The sequence below is a fragment of the Ranitomeya imitator genome, chromosome 6 (assembly GCF_032444005.1).
Source record: "Ranitomeya imitator isolate aRanImi1 chromosome 6, aRanImi1.pri, whole genome shotgun sequence".
Taxonomy (NCBI): domain Eukaryota; kingdom Metazoa; phylum Chordata; class Amphibia; order Anura; family Dendrobatidae; genus Ranitomeya; species Ranitomeya imitator.
The window spans coordinates 176590594-176617654 of record NC_091287.1 but is presented as its reverse complement, the minus strand read 5'-3'; the positions used below and the strand labels follow the sequence as shown (position 1 = coordinate 176617654).

The 27061-nt window shown below is 41.4% G+C and overlaps 1 protein-coding gene across 1 annotated transcript in view; it reads right to left on the bottom strand.

The window, feature by feature from the left end:
* The window catches only part of ITGA9 (integrin subunit alpha 9), a 720867-nt gene that overhangs the window by 365535 nt on the left and 328271 nt on the right, over window positions 1-27061 (bottom strand). Inside the window, exon 16 of the mRNA XM_069730329.1 lies at window positions 13849-13998. Coding sequence (XP_069586430.1) covers window positions 13849-13998 — 150 coding nt within the window. The remainder of the gene's footprint in view (window positions 1-13848; window positions 13999-27061) is intronic.

The following is a 27061-nucleotide window of genomic DNA, read 5'->3' as shown; positions in this document are numbered from 1 at the left end:
TTTTATTCTTGTTACGCTGCTTATTGATAGGAATAATTAGGTTTTTATTGTGATAGATCAGACATTCACGAATGCAATGATATCAAATGTGTATTTTCTTTTTATTATTTCTTAATTTTTAATGGGGGGAAAGAAAAGGCGATTGATTTGAAGTTTAATTTTTTTTGTTTTTTCGTACTTTTTAAAACATTTTTTACTGTATGTATTAGTTCCCTTAGGGTACTTGAATCTGCATCTGATCGCTTGTGGTAAATGCAGTAGTGCCACACTATTTCTGTATATAGCAAAAATCACGGACTGCTGGTCGTCATAGCAATCCATCGACCTCCCGTGGTCACTTCGTAGGAGTGCTAATGGGCAAATAGAATGTCTCGCTCCTTGCTGCTGCCCTGTAAATGCTGCTGTCGCACACTGACAACAGCATTTGACAGGTTAACAGCCATGCACAGAGCTCCGCTCCACCTGCAGCTATTAGAGGATTATGGTGGCATATTATTAAAGCCATTACGGTATCTACTTGCAAAGATGCGGACTAGACTTGCGAGCCTGCATCAAAAGCAGGGAACCAGCATATGACGTAACCGTACGTCATATGTCATTAAGTGGTTGATTGATTGTGCTTTATTCTGTTGTCATTGCATATCATGTTGTATGGTTTGTAGATAACTACGAGCATTTACTATTTCCTCTTTGAACTTAAACATAAGCACTATAGTAGAACAGTCAGTAACCGTTCATTATGAAAAGAAAAAACATTGTATTTCAGCTCACCCGCATGGCAGAATTTATCATAGTCCAAATGTAATCCGAGCACGGAAAGCGTCTCTGTCCAATGCTGAGGTAAATGAGCAAAAAAGAAAAAAAAAAAAAATCCAGCTCCAGGAGTAAAATTAAACAAAAATTTTATTAAATATCTTTAAAAATTGGAAAGCTGCTTACCAAAAATATAAATCACAAAATAAGGATGAAGACAAACATCAATTCGCTGGACGCGTTTCAAGCGCCAAAAGCGCTCTTAAACTTCAGCATAAGAATAAACAGAAAAGTCCCGGATATAAACAGCAATACAACAGGTGAGTATAATCAGTCTAATGTGAATCATTATCAAGCCGACACAGCGGCGAGAGAGAGATCCAGAACCAACTTAAAAAAAAAAAAAAGGGGCACTGTGCATGACAAACATATAAAACAAATGCAAGAAAACATTGTAAAACACAAGTTAATAATGCAACATCGCTTCCTTCCTCAGATTTAATCCTGTGGGTACACGGGTATTAAGCAAATAAATCCAAAATGCTTCTTTATCGCGTAATTTCCTTTCTCTGTCTCCTCCTCTGTTGTTCCTATAGATCTGTTCAATTGCATAGACTTTTAAACTTTTGGTTTGCCTGTTATGAATTTTAATGAAATGATTAGAAACATTTGATACATGTCTCAATGTTGGTTGTGTGATATCATAAAGATGTTCACGAAATCTGTCCTTGAGTCTTCTAATGGTAGATCCAATATACAATAGTTTGCACTCAGTACATTCAATTACATAAACAATAAAATTTGTGTTACAATTAAGAAAGCTTTTGATGGAAAACATTTTTTGATTGTCAGAACAAGTGAATGTAGCAGTTTTTTTGATATATGGACAAGTTTTGCATGGGTGTGAACCACAACCATAAAATCCCTTAGTGGATAACCAAGTAGTAGAATTTTTACTGATTTTGGAATCTAAATAACTGGGAGATAAGACGTTGCCCAAAGTGGGGGCTCGTCTTGGTACAATTTTAATACCGTTTTGAAGAATGGTATCCATGATGTCATCATCTCTGAGAATATTAAGATTACGAAAAACAATATCCGAAATGGATTTAAAATATGTACTATATGTAAGTATTAAAGTTGGTGGATCCACAGATGTTTTGTTACTATTTCTTTTATTGTTTTTTTTGGAGCTAGTATTTATATTAATAAGATCTGATCTTTGTTTGGTATCCACTATATTAAAGGCACGTTCTATGCTCCAATTCGGATAATGTCTGGTATTTAAACGTTTCTTAATGGTGAGTTTTTCTTGTTCAAAGGCTTTATTATTGTTGCAATTTCGTTTGGCTCTAAGTGCTTCACCCAGTGGAATGGATTGTATGGTGTGAATGGGGTGAAAGCTTTTAGCATGTGAAATGGTATTACCTGCAGTCCTCTTACGATAGGTATGGGTTTGAATTGGTTCATCATGTGTGCCTGTGAGAACTAAATCCAAAAAAGTTATACATGCTTTGTCACAAACATAAGTAAATTTGAGATTAAAAGGATTATTATTGATGTAAGAGACAAATTGTAACATGGAGTTATGATTACCAGACCAAACCAGCAATAAATCATCTATAAATCTAGAATACCACTTAATGTGTTCAAAAAATGGATTATTGGAAGAATAAATATAGCTCTCCTCCCACCAAGACATTACCAAATTTGCTACGGATGGGGAAAATTTCGCCCCCATAGAAACTCCATTGTTCTGAATGAAATATTTCCTGTCAAACATAAAATAATTATGTGATAATAAAAATGCGAGCACAGAAATGATAAATGATTGAAACTCCTGAGAAAAGTCGCTATATTTAGCCAAATGAAATTGAATTGCATATAATGCGACTTTATGGGGAATTGAAGTGTACAATGCAACAATATCACAAGACAACCATGTCCACTGTGAATCCCATACAATGCCCTCAAACATATATAAGACATCCCTAGAGTCTTTCAAATAACCCGGGACTCTTTGCGCCAGAGGTTGCAATATAGTATCCAGCCATTCACCTAGGTGCTCACAATATGAGCCAATTCCCGAGATTATAGGTCTCATGGGAGGTGGAAAAATGTTCTTGTGTGTTTTAGGTAGAGCATGTAGAAAAGGAATCATAGGATTGTCAATGTAAAGGTAATCAGCCTGTTTTTGAGAGAAAAAACCTTGATTGAGACCATTGTCAACATGCTCTACCTAAAACACACAAGAACACATTATTTGAAAGACTCTAGGGATGTCTTATATATGTTTGAGGGCATTATATGGGATTCACAGTGGACATGGTTGTCTTGTGATATTGTTGCATTGTACACTTCAATTCCCCATAAAGTCGCATTATATGCAATTCAATTTCATTTGGCTAAATATAGCGACTTTTCTCAGGAGTTTCAATCATTTATCATTTCTGTGCTCGCATTTTTATTATCACATAATTATTTTATGTTTGACAGGAAATATTTCATTCAGAACAATGGAGTTTCTATGGGGGCGAAATTTTCCCCATCCGTAGCAAATTTGGTAATGTCTTGGTGGGAGGAGAGCTATATTTATTCTTCCAATAATCCATTTTTTGAACACATTAAGTGGTATTCTAGATTTATAGATGATTTATTGCTGGTTTGGTCTGGTAATCATAACTCCATGTTACAATTTGTCTCTTACATCAATAATAATCCTTTTAATCTCAAATTTACTTATGTTTGTGACAAAGCATGTATAACTTTTTTGGATTTAGTTCTCACAGGCACACATGATGAACCAATTCAAACCCATACCTATCGTAAGAGGACTGCAGGTAATACCATTTTACATGCTAAAAGCTTTCACCCCATTCACACCATACAATCCATTCCACTGGGTGAAGCACTTAGAGCCAAACGAAATTGCAACAATAATAAAGCCTTTGAACAAGAAAAACTCACCATTAAGAAACGTTTAAATACCAGACATTATCCGAATTGGAGCATAGAACGTGCCTTTAATATAGTGGATACCAAACAAAGATCAGATCTTATTAATATAAATACTAGCTCCAAAAAAAAACAATAAAAGAAATAGTAACAAAACATCTGTGGATCCACCAACTTTAATACTTACATATAGTACATATTTTAAATCCATTTCGGATATTGTTTTTCGTAATCTTAATATTCTCAGAGATGATGACATCATGGATACCATTCTTCAAAACGGTATTAAAATTGTACCAAGACGAGCCCCCACTTTGGGCAACGTCTTATCTCCCAGTTATTTAGATTCCAAAATCAGTAAAAATTCTACTACTTGGTTATCCACTAAGGGATTTTATGGTTGTGGTTCACACCCATGCAAAACTTGTCCATATATCAAAAAAACTGCTACATTCACTTGTTCTGACAATCAAAAAATTTTTTTCCATCAAAAGCTTTCTTAATTGTAACACAAATTTTATTGTTTATGTAATTGAATGTACTGAGTGCAAACTATTGTATATTGGATCTACCATTAGAAGACTCAAGGACAGATTTCGTGAACATCTTTATGATATCACACAACCAACATTGAGACATGTATCAAATGTTTCTAATCATTTCATTAAAATTCATAACAGGCAAACCAAAAGTTTAAAAGTCTATGCAATTGAACAGATCTATAGGAACAACAGAGGAGGAGACAGAGAAAGGAAATTACGAGATAAAGAAGCATTTTGGATTTATGTGCTTAATACCCGTGTACCCACAGGATTAAATCTGAGGAAGGAAGCGATGTTGCATTATTAACTCGTGTTTTACAATGTTTTCCTGCATTTGTTTTATATGTTTGTCATGCACAGTGCCTTTTTTTTTTTTTTTTTTTAAGTTGGTTCTGGATCTCTCTCTCGCCGCTGTGTAGGCTTGATAATGATTCACATTAGACTGATTATACTCACCTGTTGTATTGCTGTTTATATCCGGGACTTTTCTGTTTATTCTTATGCTGAAGTTTAAGAGCGCTTTTGGCGCTCGAAACGCGTCCAGCGAATTGATGTTTGTCTTCATCCTTATTTTGTGATTTATATTTTTGGTAAGCAGCTTTCCAATTTTTAAAGATATTTAATAAAAATTTTGTTTAATTTTACTCCTGGAGCTGGATTTTTTTTTTTTCTTTTTTAACCGTTCATTATGACTGAAACATAACATTGTTCTTTTTTCTAGTTGAAAGATCGGTTCCCATTTGGAAAAGAAAAGTAAAGAGGTCACTGCCTGTTCTATATTCCTTTCCTCAGTATTGTCATCAAGTGCATACAATAGTGAATACAAGGTTATATTTATCTAGGCTTTATACTTTATTTATAGAAATTACAAATATCAGAGAATGGCTAATAGTGTGCTACTAATAAGCTTGATCTAAGCTATAATACGTGCATTTTCCAGGAGGCCTGTATTAACATTATATTTTTATAACGTCTGCCATAAATCTTCTGGGTCAGGAAAATCCTTGGATAATTAACCTCTTAGTGACAGAGCCAATTTTGTACTTAATGACCAGGCCAATTTTTACAATTCTGACCACTGTCACTTTGAGGTTATAGCTCTGGAACGTTTCAACGGATCCCACAGATTCTGAGAAAGGTGTTTCGTGACATATTGTACTTCATGTTAGTGGTAAAATTTCTTCGATATATAGCTTGCGTTTATTTATGAAAAAAACTAAATTTGGCAACAATTTTGAAAATGTTGCAATTTTCAAACTTTTAATTTTTGTGCCCTTAAATCAGAGAATCATATCGCACAAAATAGCTAATAAATAACATTTCCCACATGTCTACTTTACATCAGCAGAATTTTGGAATCATATTTTTTTTTTGTTAGGAAGTTATAAGGGTTAAAAGTTGACCAGCGATTTCTCATTTTTACAACAAAATTTATAAAACCATTTTTTAGGAACCACCTCCCATTTGAAGTGAGTTTGAGGGGTCAATATGACAGGAAATACCCCAAAGTGACACCATTCTAAAAACTGCACACCTCAAGGTGCTCAAAACCACATTCAAGAAGTTTATCAACCCTTCAGGTGCTTCACGAGAACTAAAGCAATGTGGAAGGAAAAAATGAACATTTTAATTTTTTCACAAAAAATTTAATTTGGAACCAAACTTTTTTATTTTCACAAGGGTAGCAGCAGAAAATGGACCACAAAATTTGTTGTGCAATTTCTCCTGAGTACGCCGATACCCTGAATGTGGGAAGAAGCCACTGTTTGGGCGCATGGCAGGGCTCAGAAGGGAGGGAGACTTTTCAAATGCAAAATTGTCTGGAATCAAAGGCGGGCGCCATGTCGCATTTGGAGACCCCTGATGTACCTAAACAGTGGAAACCCGCCAATTCTAACTCCAACCCTAACACAGCCCTACCTCTGACCCTAATCCCAACCCTAACCCTAACCCCAACAGTACCCCCAACACAACCGTATCCCCAACACAACCCTAACCCCAACACAACTCTAACCACAACATAACCTTAACTCCAACCCTAACCCCAACACCACAACCGTAACCCCAACACAACCCTAACCCCAACCCTAGCCCCAACCATAACACTAGCCCAACCTTAACCTTAGCTCTAACCCTAGCCCCAACTCTAACCCAAGCTCTAGCCAACTCTAACCCTAGCCCCAACCCTTACCCTAGCTCGAACACCAACTCTAACCCTAATGGAAAAAAATACATTTTTTTATTTTATTATTTTTACCTAACTAATGGGGTGATAAAGGGGGTTTGATTTTCAGTTTTTTTACTTTGATCACTGTGATAGCATCTATTATAGTGATCAAATTGAACCAATAGGAAAAATCTTTTAGTGTTGCCGGGTGCCGGCGGGCAGAGATATCGGCAGGAGCACTGTGTGTGCATCCACCATTTTTTTCCTGCAAGAAGACGTCGGGGGACGTAGCCGGAGGATCCGGTGACAAGGGAGGTACTGTGGGGGGGCCTTAGGGGACCCCATTTCTCTCTCCTATCCATATCAGAGGAAAAGAGAAATAAATGAAAAACGGGACCTTTTTTTTTTTAGGTCGCCGTTGTTCGGTGAATAACGGCAATCACAACACTGGAGATTTTCTGACGCTGGGGGGCGCTATGCCTTTACTTACTGCCATTAAAAAGTGGCACTCAGGAATTAGTACCCTTAACTGCCGCCATTAAAAGGCATATCGTCGGTCGTTAAGGGGTTAAACAACCTTGAGTATTGCATGGAGATATACATTGGAAATGTCCCGTGTATGAACCCTGCTCAACTTGAGCTTACAGAGGTTGTCCACTACTCTTTTATTGATGGCCAGAAGTACTCACTTGCAAAACTGCTCCATCTTCTGGTAGTGGCCGAGGTTTGGCACTACACATCTTCCTCCAATTCAACTCAATAGGAGGCAGATGTACAGCCAGGCGTATCCACTGCTGCTACAGTGATTGTTTACCAGCTGCAATAGAAATGTCACATCATAAGCACTGACATCACCATTGCATCCGGCAAACAATTCCTAGAGAGGCAGCAGTGATGGTTGTCTGGCTAATTTCAATAGTACAGTGTACATTTTAGGACATGATCACATATCAAAGTCAAACATCAGAATAATGTCAGAACTGACTTTGACATCTGATTTTGACAACTGACTCTGATATGTGACTTTGACATCTGACTTTGATATGTGACTTTGACAACTGATTCTGATATGTGACTTTGACATCTGACTTTGGCACCCAGCCTGTGTACTCTTTATTAACACATCAGGATGTCAATAAGACTGTAAAAGTTTAAAAGTAAGATCTGAAGATATATATTTGGATGTATAAACTTCAGTTACCCTTCTTGATATTTTCTTTTGTCATAGTACACTGAGGAAGGTCTGAATGACTGACACGTCTGTTGTATTTTGTACTACTGCATTAAAATTATCTTCAGGTCATCCGATTGAGTGCCAAGTTGTTTCTACTATATTACGGTTTGGGACCATACTTGAGCACCTCATCCAGTAGTGCCACGGTTTAAAAGTAAAACATCACTGTAGTTTGTGTGCAAGCCAGCATAATTTTAAAAATAAAAAATTCTTCTTCTGGGATTAGACCAAAAGCTCTACTCTGTGAGGCTGAAGACTTAGCCACTCAGCCATAGGGTCTACTGATGCTGTCTATTAGTATTTCTTGGCTTATGGGATTAACCAAGAAAATACTCAGGGAGTCTAAAAGTTATTGTGATTCTCATTTTGATGTGTGCAGAATGTCAGATATCAGACTCAAACCTCACTGGAGTTTGTGTAATAGTGAGCATAATTCTAAAAAGCAAAGTTTAATTTTTCTTCTGGGATTCAAACTCAGAGGCTCCACTCCATGAGGCAGGAGCTTTATCATTGTGCCATAAGCTCAAGTGACATGCTGGCTGGTAGTTTTTCTTGGCTTATAACATTAACCATGTACATACTCAGGGTATCTGAAAGTCCTTGTGATTTTCATTCTGCTATGTGAAGAATGTCAGATATCAGAGTCAAACATCATTTAAATTTGGATTGGAGGAGGTCTGTGTGAAAGTCCCAATGAGTTTTGGACACATGTTTGCACTGGAAATCACATAAATAGTTCAATGCTAAGTGACGTCTATAAATAGAATTTTGGGTTCAAGTAGAAGACAGTGGACTTTTTTTTTCTTTTTTTAGAAGTCAAAATCAATGTAACATATTAATCTCAAATATCAGAGTCAGATGTCAAAGTCACATATTAAAGTCAGATGTCAAAGTCACATGTTAAAGTCACATGTCAAAGTCACATGTTAAAGTCAGTTATCAAAATCAGATGTCAAAGTCACATGTCAGAGTCAGTTGTCAAAGTCAGATGTCAAAGTCAGATATTAAAGTAAGATATTAAAGTCAGATATCAAAGTCAGTTCTCACACAGGTCATTTAGCCTCAAACTGACATTATTCTGATGTTTGACTTTGATATCGGATAATGTCCTAAAATGGACACTGTACAATAGATAAGACATCAGGTATATGACAGCTGATCAGTCACATCATCATGGGACACAGATGAGTTGGCATGACAACCCGGGGTCTGCAGGAGACCCCTGTGGTTGTCACTGTCAAACTGCTATGCGCATTTTTGTTACACATAGCAGGGCTGTAGCATAAGTGATCAAATGATCGCAGCTTCAAGTCTACTAAGGAGACTATTGAAGCATGTAAAAAGTAAAAATAAAGTTTTTAAAAATATTTAAAAAATGTAAAAATATAAAAGTTCAAATCACCCCTCTTCCGACCCATTCAAAATAAAACAATTAAAAAAAACATATATTTGGCATCACCACTTTCAGAAATGCCTGATCGTTCAAAACATAAAAAGAATTAATCTGACTGGTGGACGGAGTAATGAGAAAAAAAAAATCAAAAACGAATTACGCTTTTTTTGGTCGCCGCAACATTGCAATAAAATGCAATAACAGGCGATCAAAACATCATACCTACCCCAAAATGGTACCGAAAAAACATCAGCTCGGCATGCAAAAAATAAACCCTCACCCAGCCACAGATTTTAAAAAAATGGAGACGCCACGGGTCTCGGAAAATTGAGTCATTTTTTATTTTCTTATAGAAACTTTTGATTTTTTTTAACACTTAAATAAAAATAATGACATGGAGAATCGTACGGGCATTTAGTGAGCACGGTAAAAGAAAAAAAAAAACAATTATGCCCTTTTTTGGGGGAATTTCACAGCACTTGGAATTTTTTTCCGTTTTCCAGAATACTATATGTTAAAATCAATGGTGTCGTTCAAAAATACAACTCGCCCCACAAAAGTAAGCCCTCACTTGGCCATACTGACAGAAAAATAAAAAAGTTATGGGAAGGAGGGGAGCATAAAATGAAAATGGAAAAATCCAAGGTTGTAAAGGGGTTAAACATGAGCTATTAAATAATTGCTTGTGTTTCCTTGAAGACTGCAGATCTGAGTTACTCCATGCTCCAGTCTACAATGGTTATGTCATGCTGTGACTGTCCTGGTGTGACACGACCTGGTGGGTGGTCGGTCACAAAACGACGAAACACATAAGGGTACACCGGGGACACTTTAACAGCGGTGGGCCCTGTCGGTAGGGAACGGGGAATGGGCACCTCCTGAACTCACCTGAGGCTGTACCCTGATCTTGCTACCGTCCCTATACGGGTTCTTTCAACCCGTCGCCAACCAGGATACCTAGTCCCTCACTTGCCCTGCTCTAATCCCTATGTAGGGAACTGGCAGGTGAGAGCACTGGTCCCACCGCTGCACTAATACAACACTGGGAAAGTTACAAACAACAAGGGGACAAAGAAACAATAACACCACACTTAGCTTTCTCTGCTGCAATGCACTGCACAGCAAAGTAAGGCACCAGGAATAAGTATTCAGCTGTAGAACAACAGCACTAAGCAAGCTCCTATTCCAGCAAGGTTGGTATCCAAAGGACCTGTATAACCAACAGTCAGCTGATGCACCAGGTGACCTTTTAAAGGAAGGTGGGAGTGATCACCACCCACAACAGCAGAACAAGCTGCAATGCAATTACACCAGCGGCCACCGGGGAAAAACTGCATTAACCCCCGATGACCTGAAAGGAGAAAAGGTTTTAATCTGAAGGAAACCAGATCTGCCACAGATCCAAACATGGATCGTGACAGGTTATCCTTTATATCAGCAAAGAGGGACTCAATCTAATTAAACAGACATGACCCTTTCCACATTTACACCAGGATATCCTTACATTTGTTTAGTGATATTTATCACCAGTACCTCTTTGAGAATATTTCATTTTTTATCATGTCAAGCAAACTGTTTTATATAAATGTAATGTAACATCTGGTAAATTTAATCTATTATTACCTAATCTTTAGATGGGGACAACTGTTAGGTGATTGAGCTGGGACTCTTACCATTGCTCCAAAAATGGGGTCTTGGCAATCCAGTGAAATATCTTACTAGTCCCCACATTTATTCTATATTATTTATCTACTGCAGGCATTTATATTTATATGCTGACTGCACTTTATGTACTTCTGTTGTATTTTACTTTGCTATTTTCTGTATCTAGTACATTTTTCTAAGTGTATAATGTCACCATTCTATGGGTATTGGTTTTGTGCTTAGCCACACATTTTTGTCTTCTGTTTTTATGCTGCTTGATGTTACCTAACAAATGAAGATAAAGTTATTGGTTTTATTTAGAGTTTTATTTTCATCCTTCTTTTTTGCTTTTTGGGTGATTTTTTGCTTTATTTTAATTAGGCTTTGACAGATTACATAAGGTTGTTACATATTTTCTTATAGTTACATAATTAATATTAAAAAAATACACTAGTCCATGAATTTCAACTGAGGTTTATAAAATGGAAAATGTTTCAAATATTTATTCATCTAAATCTGATCAGCATAACAATGTATATCTGGGATGTTCCACTGATGGCCTATGCTAAAGGTACCGTCACACTCAGCGACGCTGCAGCGATACAGACAACGAGCCGATCGCTGGAGCGTCGCTGTTTAGGTCGCTGTAGAGACGTCAAACACAGCAACTCCAGAACGATGCAGGAGCGATCCAGTGATGTAACGGCGACTCACTTCTCATTCTCGCTGGTTGTTAGCTCCATGTAAAACGTTGCTGGCATCGTTGTTTTTGATGTCAAACACGACGATACACGCCGACCTGACGACGAAATAAAGTTCTGGACTTCTAGCTCTGACCAGCGATGGCACTGCGGGATCCAGATCGCTGCTGCGTGTCAAACACAACGAGATCGCTATCCAGGACGCTGCAACGTCACGGATCGTTGTCGTTCTCGTTGTAAAGTTGCTGAGTGTGAAGGTACCTTAAGGTCAGATAGAAGACTCAGTTTATTGTTTAATCAGGCACATTGACGTACATACAATTGTGTCTCTCCATGGTGCTACAGCGCTGATTGTTTTGCTTTGCAGCTTTGATCAGTTTGTTCCGAAAATTAGTGTGGAACAAAGGGATTAAAACAAACAGGTCATCAATTCAAGAGTCTAGTGAACTCTTTGAGAACTAGTGTTGTAAAACTGTATTAAAATAGAATATTTAGCTGTAAAAGTATTAAGAACAAGAATAGCTCAATGGCACTTTCTAGGTTAAAACTTAAGTTTATTACAATTAAGAGAAGAAAGAAAGAGACAAAAGCTTAGCCTACAGGAAGGTTTATAGCAATAGACTTCTTAAGAAGTTGCCTAAGGTTGTGTAAGATGTCTTGCTAAACGTTTTCACCCTGATCCCTCTTAAATAAAACACTCACATCAGTCGATGAGCCCCTAAAACGAGCCTTATACACGGCAAAAATTAAAATCATGCTGAGATTTCAGGCAGAATCCCATATATTTATTCCATTAGCAGCAACACAGAGAAGAAAGTCACCATATCTTTGGTCTACCAATGGTAAATTTGATCATTATTCACCTCTTAGTAAATGACTAGAACATGACAAGTATACAGAATAACATAGTGAATAGAATACCGTATATACTCGTGTATAAGCTGAGATTTTCAGCACAATTTTTTGTGCTGAAAACGCCCCCCTCAGCTTATACACAAGTAAATTGTCCAGAACGCTGGAGGGGGAGGGGAGCGATGGAGCAGCGGCAGGAGCTGGCAGCCATGGCACAGTGACAGCTGTAGCTGCAGCCGCTGGCTAACAGAAGACATCATACTCACCCTCCGTCGCTGCATCTCCAACCCTGTATCTCCGTTGTCACGGCGCCAGTGGCTCTCCTGCTCATTAAGGTAATGAATATGGATGCGTCTCCACTCCCATAGGCGTTAAGTGCATATTCATTACCTTAATGAACGGTACCACGTGACCGCTGAGAAGAGGAGAGGAGAGCCGCCGGCGCCGGGACAACGGAGATGCAGGGACAGAGAGGCAGCGACAGAAGGTGAGTATGACGGGAGAGGGGGGGCAATGTAAGCCATGCATACAACCATGGCACGGGGGGAGCCGAGCAATGGGGGAGCCGATCCATGTGGGACGGGAGAGCCAAGCCATGCAGACCAGGGGAGCTGAGCAATGCGGGACCTGGGGAGCTGAGCAATGCGAGACGGGGAGCTGAGCAATGTAGGACCTGGGGGCTGAGCAATGCATGACCGGGGGAGCTGAACAATGCAGGACCGGGGGAGCCATGCATATAATAGGGGAAGCCACATATACCAGGACAGGACGGGGGAGCCATATACCAGGACAGGACAGGGGGAGCCACATACCAGGACAGGACCAGGGGAGCCACATACCAGGACAGGGGAAGCATATACCAAGACAGGACAGGGGGAGCCACATACCAGGACAGGACGAGGGGAGCCACATACCAGGACAGGACGAGGGGAGCCACATACCAGCACAGGATGGGGGAGCCACATACCAGGACAGGACAGGGGGAGCCACATACCAGGACAGGACCGGGGGAGCCACATACCAGGACAGGACCGGGGGAGCCACATACCAGGACAGGACAGGCGAACCATATACCAAGACAGGACAGGGGGAGCCACATACCAGGACAGGACGAGGGAGCCACATACCAGGACAGGACAGGGGGAGCCACATACCAGGACAGGACCGGGGGAGCCACATACCAGGACAGGACAGGGAACCATATACCAAGACAGGACAGGGGGAGCCACATACCAGGAGAGGACTAGGGGAGCCACATACTAGGACAGGACGAGGGGAGCCACATACCAGGACAGGACGAGGGGAGCCACATATCAGGACAGCTTATACTCGAGTCAATAAACTTACTCAGTTTTCCGTGGCAAAAGTAGGTGCCTTGGCTTATACTGGGGACGGCTTATACTTGAGCATATGCGGTATATTGCCAACAGTGGTTTATCCGTAACATGGTGTGAACACTCAGCAAATACTGTAACATTTTAAACATACCAGGAAAGAAGAAGATACAACGTTCCTCAAAGAAAAATAAAATAAAACAAAAACATACAGTATAATGGCATGCATTATCACCCAGCATAAAGTAGATAAATGCCATATTGAAATCTTACCTGATTTCTCTGTGCGATTTTCTGTCCCTTTTTCCAGCGAAGAACAGGCTTCAGAGCAGGCAAGTCCTTCTCCTCTTTCCCAATCACATGTTCTCCAAGACTATAGGCGGTTTCAAAAACTATGGGTGAAATGACATCTTTCACTCTGCGCTGCAAGGAAACAGAGAAGCATACAGAATATTTATACCTAAACTTTACATGGCGGTCAATAAAACAAACACTTTAGTTACTTTTATTCACTAATTTATTTATATATGACACCCTTAGCTACTACTCGGATAAATACTTTAACGTTGGAGCTGCTTACTATAACATTTTGAAGATTTGTCCATCTTTACGGAAGTAACAACTCACTTTTTTCTGACAGAGATAAGTGGTGTGCAACCTTTCTCTGTCTTATGGAGCTACATCCATTGATATTAATGGAGGATTACATGGGAACAATTTGGAGCCTTTGCTCCTATCAAGCCATGGTTTATGTTACAGATGAGGGAATAAAGTGCCTTGAAGAAGTATTCATAACCCGTGAAATTGTCCATATTTTTCCGCATTACACACACAAACTTAAATGTATTTTATTGGAATTTTATGTGATATACCAACACAAAGTAGCAAAAAATTCTGAAAATTGTGACATGCATTTATATCCAGCCTCCCTAAGTCAATACTTTGTAGGACCATCTTTTGCTGCAATTACTGGTGCAAGTCTTTTGGGGTATGTCTCTACCAGATTTGCACATCTAGAGGCAGAAATGTTTGCCCATTCTTATTTGCAAACTAGCTCCAGCTCAGTGAGCTTGGATGGAGAGCATCTGTGAGTAGCAGTCTTCTCAAGGGTATTTAGTTCTAGACTGTGACTGGGCCATTCAATTTCATGAATATGCTTTGATCTAAACCATTTATTGCAGCTCTGGCAGTATGTTTAGGTTCAGAGTCCTGCTGGAAGATGATCCTACACCCCAGTCTCAAGTCTTTTGCAGCCACTCACAGGTTTTCCCCACAACTGCCCTGTATTTAGCTCGATCCATCTTCCCATCAACTCCAACCTGCTTTCCTATCCCTGCTACAGAAAGCATCCCACAGCATGATGCTGCCACCACCATGTTTTTTGGTGGGGATCGTGTTTTCAGGGAGATGCCCAGTGTCAGTTTTACGCCACACGTAGCGTTTTACATTTAGCTCTAAAAGTTTTACTTTGGTTTCATCTGAGCAGAGAACATTCTTCCACACACCATATATGCTCTGTACCCTACATGTCATGTGGAAGATGGTGCTCTGGTCAGATGAGACCAAAGTAAAACATTATATGCTCCACTACAAAAGAAGGGTCAGAGTCTGTTCATTGTGACTAATGTACATGTTTGTTTTATGAAACAAGACAATGGAGCCTAAAAAAACAGATTGTGAGATCGGAAACAAAAAACATTGTAAAAAAAAAAACACTTAACACAAAAAAATTTAAGCAATAGGTAATTTTCTGATTATAGCTTCCCTTTTAAGCAATATGGTTACATGTGAAAGGTAGCTCTGTAACTACTGAGGGAAGGTACCAATACTTAATTTTATATTATTTCTGGTTTTAGTATGTGTTTATATATGGTATTTTTCGGATTCTAACACTCACTTTTTTCCCCACAATTTGGGGTGAATACACCTTACCAGCTGCAGTGGAACGTGGTTCAAGGGTTGCTGCTGGCGATGCTGTGGGCCTCAAGCTCAGAGGAGGGGGTTTCTGAGGTGCGACACTGAGGGCTTTCAGTAGTGTGGGGGCTCCGCCGACATTTTTTTAAAGCCCGAAGCCCCTGCACTTCCATGGTTATATTGCGGTGGACTCCGGCAAAATAGCCACTGGGGGCGGCGCATGCGCACATGGAGATCTCGGCACCAAGATTTTGCGAGACCAGATCTCGGCATCGAGATCTTAACCTACACCTGCACCGCCCCCGGGGCCATTCTTCCGGAATGTAAACCATGGAAGTGCAAGGGCTCTGGGATTTCACAAAATGCCGCACCACCGAATACCCACAGCATTGCACCTCTGAATATCCCTTCCTCCAAGCCTGGGGTCCGCAGCCTCCGCCAGCAGCGATAATGGGACCCGGCTCCACTGCAGCCGCCAACCCTTTTAAGCAATAAGAAACATGGATTATTAGAAGCACCAACATTTTATTAAAGTTTTTTTCCTTTTTTTCTCACCAAATGTCTTATAATCTGGTGCGTCCTATGATCTGTAAAATAAAGTATGTACATGCTTTGTTACACTACAGAACTGCACTTTATGCTGTGTGGTACTTAGATGATTTTTTATATTGGCCAGGGACCTTTGTTTACAGGTGTGGTAGAAGGTAATTCTGGACACTTTTGATGAACCAGTTTGATTTCTGTGTGTGGCATTTTTTTTAAAGTGTTTTAACTCTTTTCCTCTTTGTGCTTTGTATTGAAGGTTTAATTCAACTGTATGTTTCACGTGGCTCTTGGTCTATTATCCTAGAAAAATATTTAGAATTGAGAGTCCTCAGTGGTTGATACCTTTTAATGGCTAACTGAGAAGTTGGTAACAAATTGCAAGCTTTCGAGACTACTCAGGCCTCTTCATCAGGCATAGACTAATACAAAATCTGAAGAATCACATATCAATACACAACACAGCAATCACAGAATAAATATGTGATTCTTCAGATTTTATATTAGTCTATGCCTGATGAAGAGACCCGAGTAGTCTCAAAAGCTTGCAATTTGTTACCATCTTCTCAGTTAGCCATTAAAAGGTATCAACCACTGAGGACTCTCAGTTCTAAATATTTTTCTATCTACTGGCTAACACGGTACAAAGATATTTATGGTCTATTATCCTGTAACTGTATTATTCATATAGTGTCTCTTTGGGTCTTTTTTTAGTACTAAATGGAAGGTGTGAACACTGCTGCCATTTCATTTGGGAGAGCACTTAATATTATGGAGGCAGTGTGCATAGACTGCTTTTGCAGAAAACTGCTGCACTACTGGAAGGGAGAGGGGAAGCACTGTTTAATGTCTGAGGGGTGGCAGCTACAACTATAGCATGATTACGTAGGAGTTCCGTAAATGTTCTACCAATCTAGTGTTCTCGTTTTTTAACACTATCCAGATTGAGTCCAACAAAATAAATAGGTGTGAAATTTCCATTACATCCCTTTTTTGCTTCCCAACTGTGTTCATTTGAAACATCTCATGCTTAACTAACTTTGCCTATCAATAACAAGAGCTTTTTGCAGTCAAGTAGAATAGAATAGAAGTAGGCAAGAGGTGAGGATGAAGGATATAACAATTTATGCGGCCTGAAAACATACATCAAATAACCCAAACATACTTGCGCCCTCTTTGTTTAAATGTAAGAACATTTCTTGACAAAATACCACACTAAGAAACATTTCATCTGCCTTCCCGGTCCACAAAGCAAGTTCCCAGCTATTAATCCTAACTTTGCTCAGAGAGCATAAATTAAACTCCACCTTATTGTCACGTAAGCTTATTGTTATATATAAATTACACCAACATATTTTAATATTATTTCTTAAATGTCTAGAATAATGAACCTCTGAGTAAGTAAAAAAAATGGTAAGCCACATTATGCAAAGTCTACCGTTATCTACAATTTATTGGACATAAAATATCAATGTAGACTTTTAAGTCGCTGATTGGTCGCTGCAAAACAGCCACGACCAATCAGCGAAGGGCACAGTCCGGAAGAAAATGGCCGCTCCTTCCTCCCCGCAGTCAGTGCCCGGCTCCCGCATACTCCCCTCCGGTCAGCGCTCACACAGGGTTAATGGCAGCGTTGACCGCGGTGTAACACACTCCATTAACGCTGCTATTAACCCTGTGTGACCAACTTTTTACTATTGATGCGGCCTATGCAGTGTTGTATTTGCTGGTCCTCAGATCAGAGAGCTTATGAGAGATGATGTGTTTGAAGGAACTCTAAATGATCAGGAATTGAGATCTTGGAAAAGCTTCAAGTGGATCTGTGAAAACTTCTAAGGAAAAAAAATCTCCAGAATATGTTGAAGGTGTTGATGAACTGCTAAATGCATACCAGTGTCTCGGATGTCGCATGTCTCTGAAAATACACTTTTTGCATTGACATTTAGATTTCTTCCCTCAAAATCTTGGGGATGTACAGTAACAAGTGATGAACAAGGTGAACGTTTCACTAGGACATTAAAGTAATGTAACACCGCTACCAGGGTTTTTGGAATGACTCAATGATGGCAAATTACTGTTGGATGTTATATAGGGACAACCCTGAAAAATCGTATCAACGACAGTCTAATGTCAAGAACTTTTAATTTCCATTCATATTTTGGTTTCTATTTTGCATGTGAAATTTTTTTAGTTCAATAAAAACTGTTTTGTATGATGAAGCATTTTTTTCTGATATGTAGATTACTGTTTTCTCAATGTTGCCAGCATATTTCCTATACCGTATAATAATGATGCAGCTCCAAGGAAACTTTACGTGCTACAGAAAAACTATATACATTTTTGAAATCAGGATAAAAAGATGATTCCGAAAAGTACAAAGTCATCTGTGATGATTGCTAAAAACATTTTTTGTAGACCTGTGTAATTGATAATATTTAATACATAAGGGAATACGGACATCGTCCGCTTTTACAGAATGTGAGGCACTGGTTATAAGCCATCATTTCACTATTAAACAAATGTGTATATTGCAGTAATATCAGTATAAAGAATATATTATTGTACATTTTGGGGTTGCAACCATGGTGTTATCAATAGATTCATTAGGATGAATTGAAAATAAGTAATAACTAGTAGTCAAGTGACTGCTGGAAGGGTGAACTTATTTTCACTATTTTCAAAATTCAATGTGTGGCACACATTGTTACACAGAACCAATGTCACATGTCAACAACTTAAACACTTGAGAAACAACAAAAAAAATGCAGTAATCCAAGTATGAAATAAAAAACACAGCCACAAACAAATTCCATCAGTTGCATAAGCCTTGGATATACTTATATATAAAAAAACAAGCATGGACAATTCTCTCCAGACTACAATCCCGCAGGCATAACACAAATAAACATTTTGCATTTATTCTGTCCTTAAAGGGAACCTGTCACCTGAATTTGGCGGGACTGGTTTTGGGTCATATGGGCGGAGTTTTCGGGTGTTTGATTCACCCTTTCCTTACCCGCTGGCTGCATGCTGGCTGCAATATTGGATTGAAGTTCATTCTCTGTCCTCCATAGTACACGCCTGCGCAAGGCAATCTTGCCTTGTGCAGGCGTGTACTATGGAGGACAGAGAATGAACTTCAATCCAATATTGCAGCCAGCATGCAGCCATCGGGTAAGGAAAGGGTGAATCAAACACCCAAAAACTCCGCCCATATGACCCAAAACCAGTCCCGCCAAATTCAGGTGACAGGTTCCCTTTAAAACTACAGGCACCTTTGAAATGGAAAACTGATTTCTACTTGTCATATTCTTGAAACATGGAACAATTATTCAAAACAGAAGTGTTATGAAAGGTAATTCACTACCACAATGGACATAGAGGTCAGCGCACATACAGTAACCTGGCAATAACCCAAAAAACTAGAACGAGCTCTGAGACATGGGAACTCTGTTGACCGCAATCCCTAATCCTCTCAAACCACACTAAAGGGAGTCATGGATTGCGCCTAACGCTCCCTATGCAACTCGGCACGGCCTGAGAAACTAGCTAGCCTGAAGATAGAAAATAAGCCTACCTTGCCTCAGAGAAATACCCCAAAGGAAAAGGCAGCCCCCACATATAATGACTGTGAGTTAAGATGAAAAGACAAACGTAGAGATGAAATAGATTTAGCAAAGTGAGGCCCAACTTTCTGAACAGAGCGAGGATAGGAAAGGTAACTTTGCGGTCAACACAAAACCCTACAAAAACCACGCAAAGGGGGCAAAAAGACCCTCCGTACCGAACTAACGGCTCGGAGGTACACCCTCTGCGTCCCAGAGCTTCCAGCAAGCAGTAAAAAACAAATTGACAAGCTGGACAAAAAAAAACAGCAAACAAATAGCAAAGAGGAACTTAGCTATGCAGAGCAGCAGGCCACAGGAACGATCCAGAAGGAAACAGGTCCAATACTAGAACATTGACTGGAGGTCAGGATCAAAGCACTAGGTGGAGATAAATAGAGCAGCACCTAACGACTTCACCACATCACCTGAGGAAGGAAACTCAGAAGCCGCAGTACCACTTTCCTCCACCAACGGAAGCTCACAGAGAGAACCAGCCGAAGTACCACTTGTGACCACAGGAGGGAGCTCTGCCACAGAATTCACAACACAGAAGCCAGTGACTTCTAATAGGTTTATACAGGTTTCACAGTGGTGTCCATCACTATGACAGACATGAAGAGTATCGCTGCATACTGCACTATTTTCCCATCAAACATTGTGTAATGTGAAGCAACCTCCAATGCTAAAGGGAATTAAGGGGCATAAGTGTAACAGCGACCGGGCCTCGGCAGGAGTGGGGCCCTCCGATAGAGACCAGCAGCGGACATCAGTGTGCTTGTCACAGACGGCGCATGGCAGTGAACCACTCGTGGCATAGCTCATGGCATGAGCCACCCGTGGCAGGCATTCCGTAGTCAGTTGACGGCCTTTGCGCCAGCTATAAAGGAGGACGCCGTGCCTTCAGGGAACACGGGAAGGTAAGTATAATCTTTTTCTTTTTTTAATGTGTTGAAAAAGAACAGAGGTAATTCTACCGGAACGGATTGGGAACATTATTACAAGAAGAGGCCCAGGATGGAGGACATTCTTAAAGGAAGGAGCTCAGGATTTAAAACATTATTACACTAAGAGCTCCAGGAAAAGGAAATTATAGGAAAAGGCTCAGCACGGGGAACACAATTAGGGTATGTGCACATATTGCGGATTTGGCAGCGGATCCGCAGCGGATTTGGCCCTGCGTATCTGCAGCAGTTTTCCATGCGTTGTACAGTACCAGGTAAACCTATGGAAAACAAAATTTGCAGTGCACATGCTGCGGAAAATCCCGGGCAGGAAACGCTGCAGTTTATTTTCCACAGCATGTCAATTCTTTGTGCGGATTCTGCAGCGTTTTACACCTATTCCTTTATAGGAATCCGCAGATGTAAAAATGCAGGTGAAATACAGACAAAATCTGTGCAAAATCCACAGTAAATCCGCAGGGAATCTGCAGGTAAAATGCAGAAAAATCTGCAATCGAATCCGCAATGTGTGCACATATCCTTTGAGAAAGGGGCCCAGGATGGTGAACATTATTATATGAAGGGGCCAAGTTGGAGGACATTATTACAGGAAGGGATTCAGGATGGAGGACAATATTACTGGAAGGGGTCCAGGATCGGGGACATTATTACTGGAAGGGTTCCAGGATGGAGGACATTATTACAGGATGGCACCGGGATGGGGACGTCATTACACGGTAGGTGAACATATATGTGGGGTGAACATGCAGATGGGGGTCCAGGTAAAAATTTTAGGGCCATTCTGACTCTAGTTAGGCCACTGAGAGAACCTATCATGTTGAAAATGGTATCTGATCTCCAGGCAGGATTTTATAGCGCAGAAGGTGCTGATCAGATTAGTATATTGTAGCGCCGGCGTCCCTGCATGCGGCTTCTCTTCCCTGGCAGGGGCGTCGACTCATTCACCGCCGCGGGCCCCATCCCGTACTTCCTCCTCCTTTCTCTCTGGCAGCTTGGAGACTGCGCAGATCCCCGGGCCCTATGTTTAGGCCACGCAAGCTACCTTTTTCATAAAGGGGCTGTCCTAAAGTGTTGCCAGCCAATGGCTAGGAGACACTTATTAATATAGGCACCTCCACCTGCATGAAGGTGTCTGTGCAATGTTGTTAGTTTGTTACCAACACGCTTGCTAGTTCTCAGATCCCTGTCCGGTAGTTCCCGTCTAGTTCCGCTAGTGACTGCCCGTCCCTAACCTTTGTGCCAGTACCTGCCTTGTGAGTCAGTATTTCAGATGGACACACGTGCACCTGCCATGCCAATCTATATATCAGCTGGACCCGCATACACCGGCTATGTCAATCAGTATATCAGCCGGGCCCACCTGCACCTGCCGTGCCAACCTGTATATCAGCTGGACCAATCTGTATAACAGCTATATATTAGCCATACCCACCTGCATCTGTAGTTCCTGTATTCTTGCTATGCCTAAATGCATCAGCTGTATTCTCCTACTGGGACATTCAAGCTTACTGTCCCTTGAGGGTCAGCAGCCGTGCGTCATTGGTCTGTCCTGGAGTAGCACCTGGTGTCCATTGGGAGCCAGTCCTAACCCCACCATCATGGACCATAGTGAAGATTCAGGTCACTCCCCCCAGGCTTTCCTTGAACCACAGCACAGTGGTTTCACTACTCTCATTACATATATATTTTATGGGAAAAGTTTTAGTAAATATTGTATTTTATTAATGGATATCCTTGGTATTTGAATGCATGAGTCCAGTAGGTGGTCCTATTCAGTGATTGACAGTCATCCATGACTATGCATGCAGAAACAGCTATCAAGCACTGAGTAGGACTGCCCACTGAACTCATTTGTATACAAACACTACGGAATTCTATGAATAAGATGGAAGTTAAATGTATCTTTTCCAGGAAAACCATATATCAGTCTGCTGAGCTTCTCCTTCTCTATACCATGGTGTCTACAAATCGTATTGAATGTACAATATGTTAGGCTTGATTTAACACACCCTTAAAAGCTACTGTTAGCACAGTACAGCCCATGTATTCCGCATTCTGCAAAGATCTGTAGATGACAAACTCTCTGCCCCTACATCAGTCTGCTCACATATTAAATAGTAAAACTGCTGACAGATTCCTTCTAAAGGGAACCTGTCACTAGAAATAATGCTGTTAACCTGCAGATATGGGGTTAATCTGCAGGCTAACAGCGTTATTATGTTGTCTGGCATCTTCACGCAGCTAAATGCAGCAGGAAGAAAATGATTTTATTCTCCCCACCAGCATTCGTTATTCAGTCATAGGGGTGGCGGCGGAGCCGATTCAGTCACACTCTGAGTATACAGAGCGGCTGCTGTAACTGCGGCCCTGGCCCTGACTGACACTGGATCTACATTATGGCCGGCTGTCAAGTCAGAGTTGGGGGCACACTTACAGCAGCCACTCTGCATAGTCAGAGCAGTGGTTGTACCAGTGCCACCCTGCCGCTATGACTGAATACCGAATGCTGGCGGGGAAAATAAAGATCATTTCTCCCTGCTGCATTCAGCTGCGTCCAGCATCATAACGTTGTTAGCCTGCAGCTTAACCCCATATCAGCTGGTTAAGATCGTTATTCCTGGTGACAGGTAACTTTTAAGTGATTTGAAATATACAAAATTGTTAGGATTATCATTACAACTAGATGGTGGCCCGATTCTAACGCATCGGGTATTCTAGAATATGCATGTCCACGTAGTATATTGCACAGCCATTTAGTATATTGCACAGCCACGTAGTATATTGCACAGCCACGTAGTATATTGCACAGCCACGTAGTATATAACACAGTCACGTAGTATATTGCCCAGTTACGTAGTATATTGCCCATCCACGTAGTATATTGCACAGCCACGTAGTATATTGCACAGCCACGTAGTATATTGCACAGCCACAGAGTATATAGCACAGCCACAGAGTATATAGCACAGCCCACGTAGTATATACTCACCTTCCACAGCTGTCACCGCCGCATGTGCTGCGCTGTTTGCTGCTGTCGCAGCCATCATCAATAACCGTGGCCGTCATCACTGACTGCAGCCGCAAACTTAGTCCCCGGCTTTTGGTGGCGGTAGGCCCAACAGCGCCCATGGTCCCGGCCGGCTCTGCCTTCCTCACAGTGACTCCGCCTCCTTTGCAGTGCTTCTGGCCGGGCCTGTACTGGTTGGCTGTGACCCGCGGCCAGTAATTTAGTCCCTGGCTTTTTGGCAAGGTAGGCCCAACAGCGTCCATGGTCCCGGCCTCCTCCGCCCTCCTCATGGCAACTCCACCCCCTTTGCAGCGCTCCTGGCTGGGTCTGTACTGGCTGGCCGCGACCCGCAGCCAGTAATTTAGTCCCCGGCTTTTTGGCGAGGCAGGCCCAACAGTGTCCATGGTCCCAGCTGCCTCCGCCCTCATCATGGTGACTCCGCCCCCTTTGCAGCGCTTCTGGCTGGCTCTGCATACTTCCTGGCCTCCCCTGCCCTTTTGTGTACGCCCACTGGCTGGCCGCGACCAATGAATATCCAGGACAGACAGACAGACGGAAGTGACCCTTAAACAATTATATAGTAGATATGATCTTATCTCACTTCAGGGCTATATGAGCATAGCTCCCAACCGTCCCTCATGCTGCGGGACTGTCCCAATTTTGAGGCTGTGCCCCGCAGTCCCTCACAGGACTCTACCTCTCCCGCACAGCCAGCAAAAGCAGCTAACACCCCTTGTATTAGGCCACGCCCCTCCATATCTTCTTCTTCCGGGACGGCTGTTCAGAGAGGGAGAGAGGACATTCTGAGGTACAGGTGTGTGTGTGTATACTGCACACATACATGCAACTGGCCCTGCTGTGCTTACAGTACAAGGCGTTATAACCAGGAGTCGTGCCAGCAGTTAGAGCAATCCAGTGTAGCCTGTTAGTCATAGGCACTATATATATATATATATATATATATATATATATCCTTTATATACTACAGCAGTTATGGAGTGGAACCAATAGATAGTGGTGTTGTCCGAGTGCGTGCAGAGTTCGCAGAGCTGGGCTACATTGCAATGTGCAGGATCTGTGAGGCAGCATGGACAGCGACAGGTGGTGAAATCTTTGCCTGCATTGTAAGCAGAGCTGCTGGAACACATCCACAGCCCCGACTGTACACTGGCATCGTCCAGTTGGGCCATTATACTGTACACAGCATCATGTGGGGCCATTATACAGTATGGAGCATCATGTGGGGCCATTATACAGTATGAAGCATCATGTGTGGCCATTATACTGTACGCAGCATCATGTGGAGCCATTATACAGTGCGCAGCACTGTGTGGCCATTATACAGTATTGAGCATCATGTGGGGCCATGATACAGTATGAAGCACTGTGTGGCCATTATACAGTATTGAGCATCATGTGGGGCCATTATACAGTATGCAGCACTGTGTGGCCATTATACAGCATTGAGCATCATGTGGGGCCATTATACAGTATGCAGCTCTGTGTGGCCATTATACAGTATTGAGCATCATGTGGGGCCATTATACAGTATGGAGCATCATGTGGCGCCATTATACAGTATGCAGCACTGTGTGGCTATTATACAGTATTGAGCATTATGTGGGGCCATTATACAGTATGCAGCACTGTGCGGCCATTATACAGTATTGAGCATCATGTGGGGCCATTATACAGTATGGAGCACTGTGTGGCCATATTTTTTTCTGTTTAAAATTATTGTTTATGAAACAGTGTGATCAGCTGTGCTAAATGGGTGTGGTTGGGGCGTGGATATGGGTGTGACTAGTTCTGAAATGGGTGTGGTCAGGGGCATGACAAAAAATCTGACTTTGCCCCTCTTAGCCTTCTTCAAAAGTTAGGAGGTATGATATGAGGAGCATTTGTAAGAACTTTTTATCCATGTGTGAGAAATGAACATTTCTGTATGACAACTTTATATCCTTCAAAGCTCCAAATAAATAATAACAATCAAAGTATTACTTCACACAGCAGTTGTTTTCAGTATCCTTATCCTTTAGCAGTAATCTGAAGTCATATTTATTCTTGGATTTCTTAAACTCCTTCATAGTAATAAAATATGTTCCCATTTTACACCGGAAATAAAAACTGATCACACAGATCAACACTCGAATTTATGGTTTTCAGAAAGGGCGTTAATAGAGCTGAGACAAAGTCTCACTTCCTGTTTCCTAATAACTTTGTATGTCTCTGTCTATGGCCAGGAATGGTCTGTTCTCTATCTGAACACCGTCCAACATATGTTCTCTAATCCAAGTCCCACAAACGATTGTCAGATCAACTCATTTTTTAAACAAACCTAGAATATGATCCACATTGCACTGAATAATGTTTTATGTCATACATATTTCAGTATTTATAAGGCCTTACTGTAAGTGTTTTCTTTCTAGTTTTAATTTATTTGCCATGTCCATTTAATTATTTTTAAATCTCTTCTATATCCTGTCTCCAAATACAGACAGCCCCCTCATGCCCTCTCCTGCTTCCACATGCTAACACTTTCTCTGCTCCTCCTCACTGCCAGTGATATTTCTCCAAATCCTGGTCCTCCTCACCACATTCCCACAGTCATTTCTACCTCCCATCCATGCTTTATCACACATTTCCGTAACCTCTCTAACCATATACCCATTCACCCAGCCCTCGCTTCCCCAGTCCCTCTAACATGAGCCCTATGGAACGCTCGCTCTGTCTGAAACAAACTTTCCTACATCCATGATCTTTTCATTACTAACAAACTTTAATTTCTCGCCATCACTGAAACCTGGCTCACCCCATCTGACACAGCCTCTCTTGCTGCACTTTCGTATGGTGGTTTCCACCTTTTCCACACACCCCGTCCCAGCAGCAAGCATGGCTGAGGAATTGGTTTTCTCCTGGCAGATAACTGCTCCTTCATCCACATCCCACTGCCATCCTCTGTTACCCTCCATTCCTTTGAGGTGCACTCTGGGCGCATCTACTCCCCCTCCAACCTCCAACTAACTATCATTTACCGCCCCCCAGGGCCTGCCACCGCCTTCTTCGACCACTTCATCACCTGGCTACTTAATTTCCATTCCGCCGACATCCCCACTATCATCTTGGGTGACTTCAACATCCCAATTGACACATCCCTCTCAGCTGTCACTAAACTTCAATCTCTCACTTCCTCCTTCAGCCTCAATCAATGGTCTTCTGCAGCCACTCACAAAGATGGCCACACACTGGACCTCATCTTCACTCGCCTTTGCTCCCTATCTAACTTCTCTAACTCACCTCTCCCTCTTTCTGACCACAACCTGCATACATTCTCTTCCCTCTCCACTCCTTATCTACAATCCCCACTCCACAAACTTGCACACTCTCGCAGAAATCTTAAACACCTTGATCTACACTCACTGTCTGAATCCCTTCTCCCTCTTACAAACATA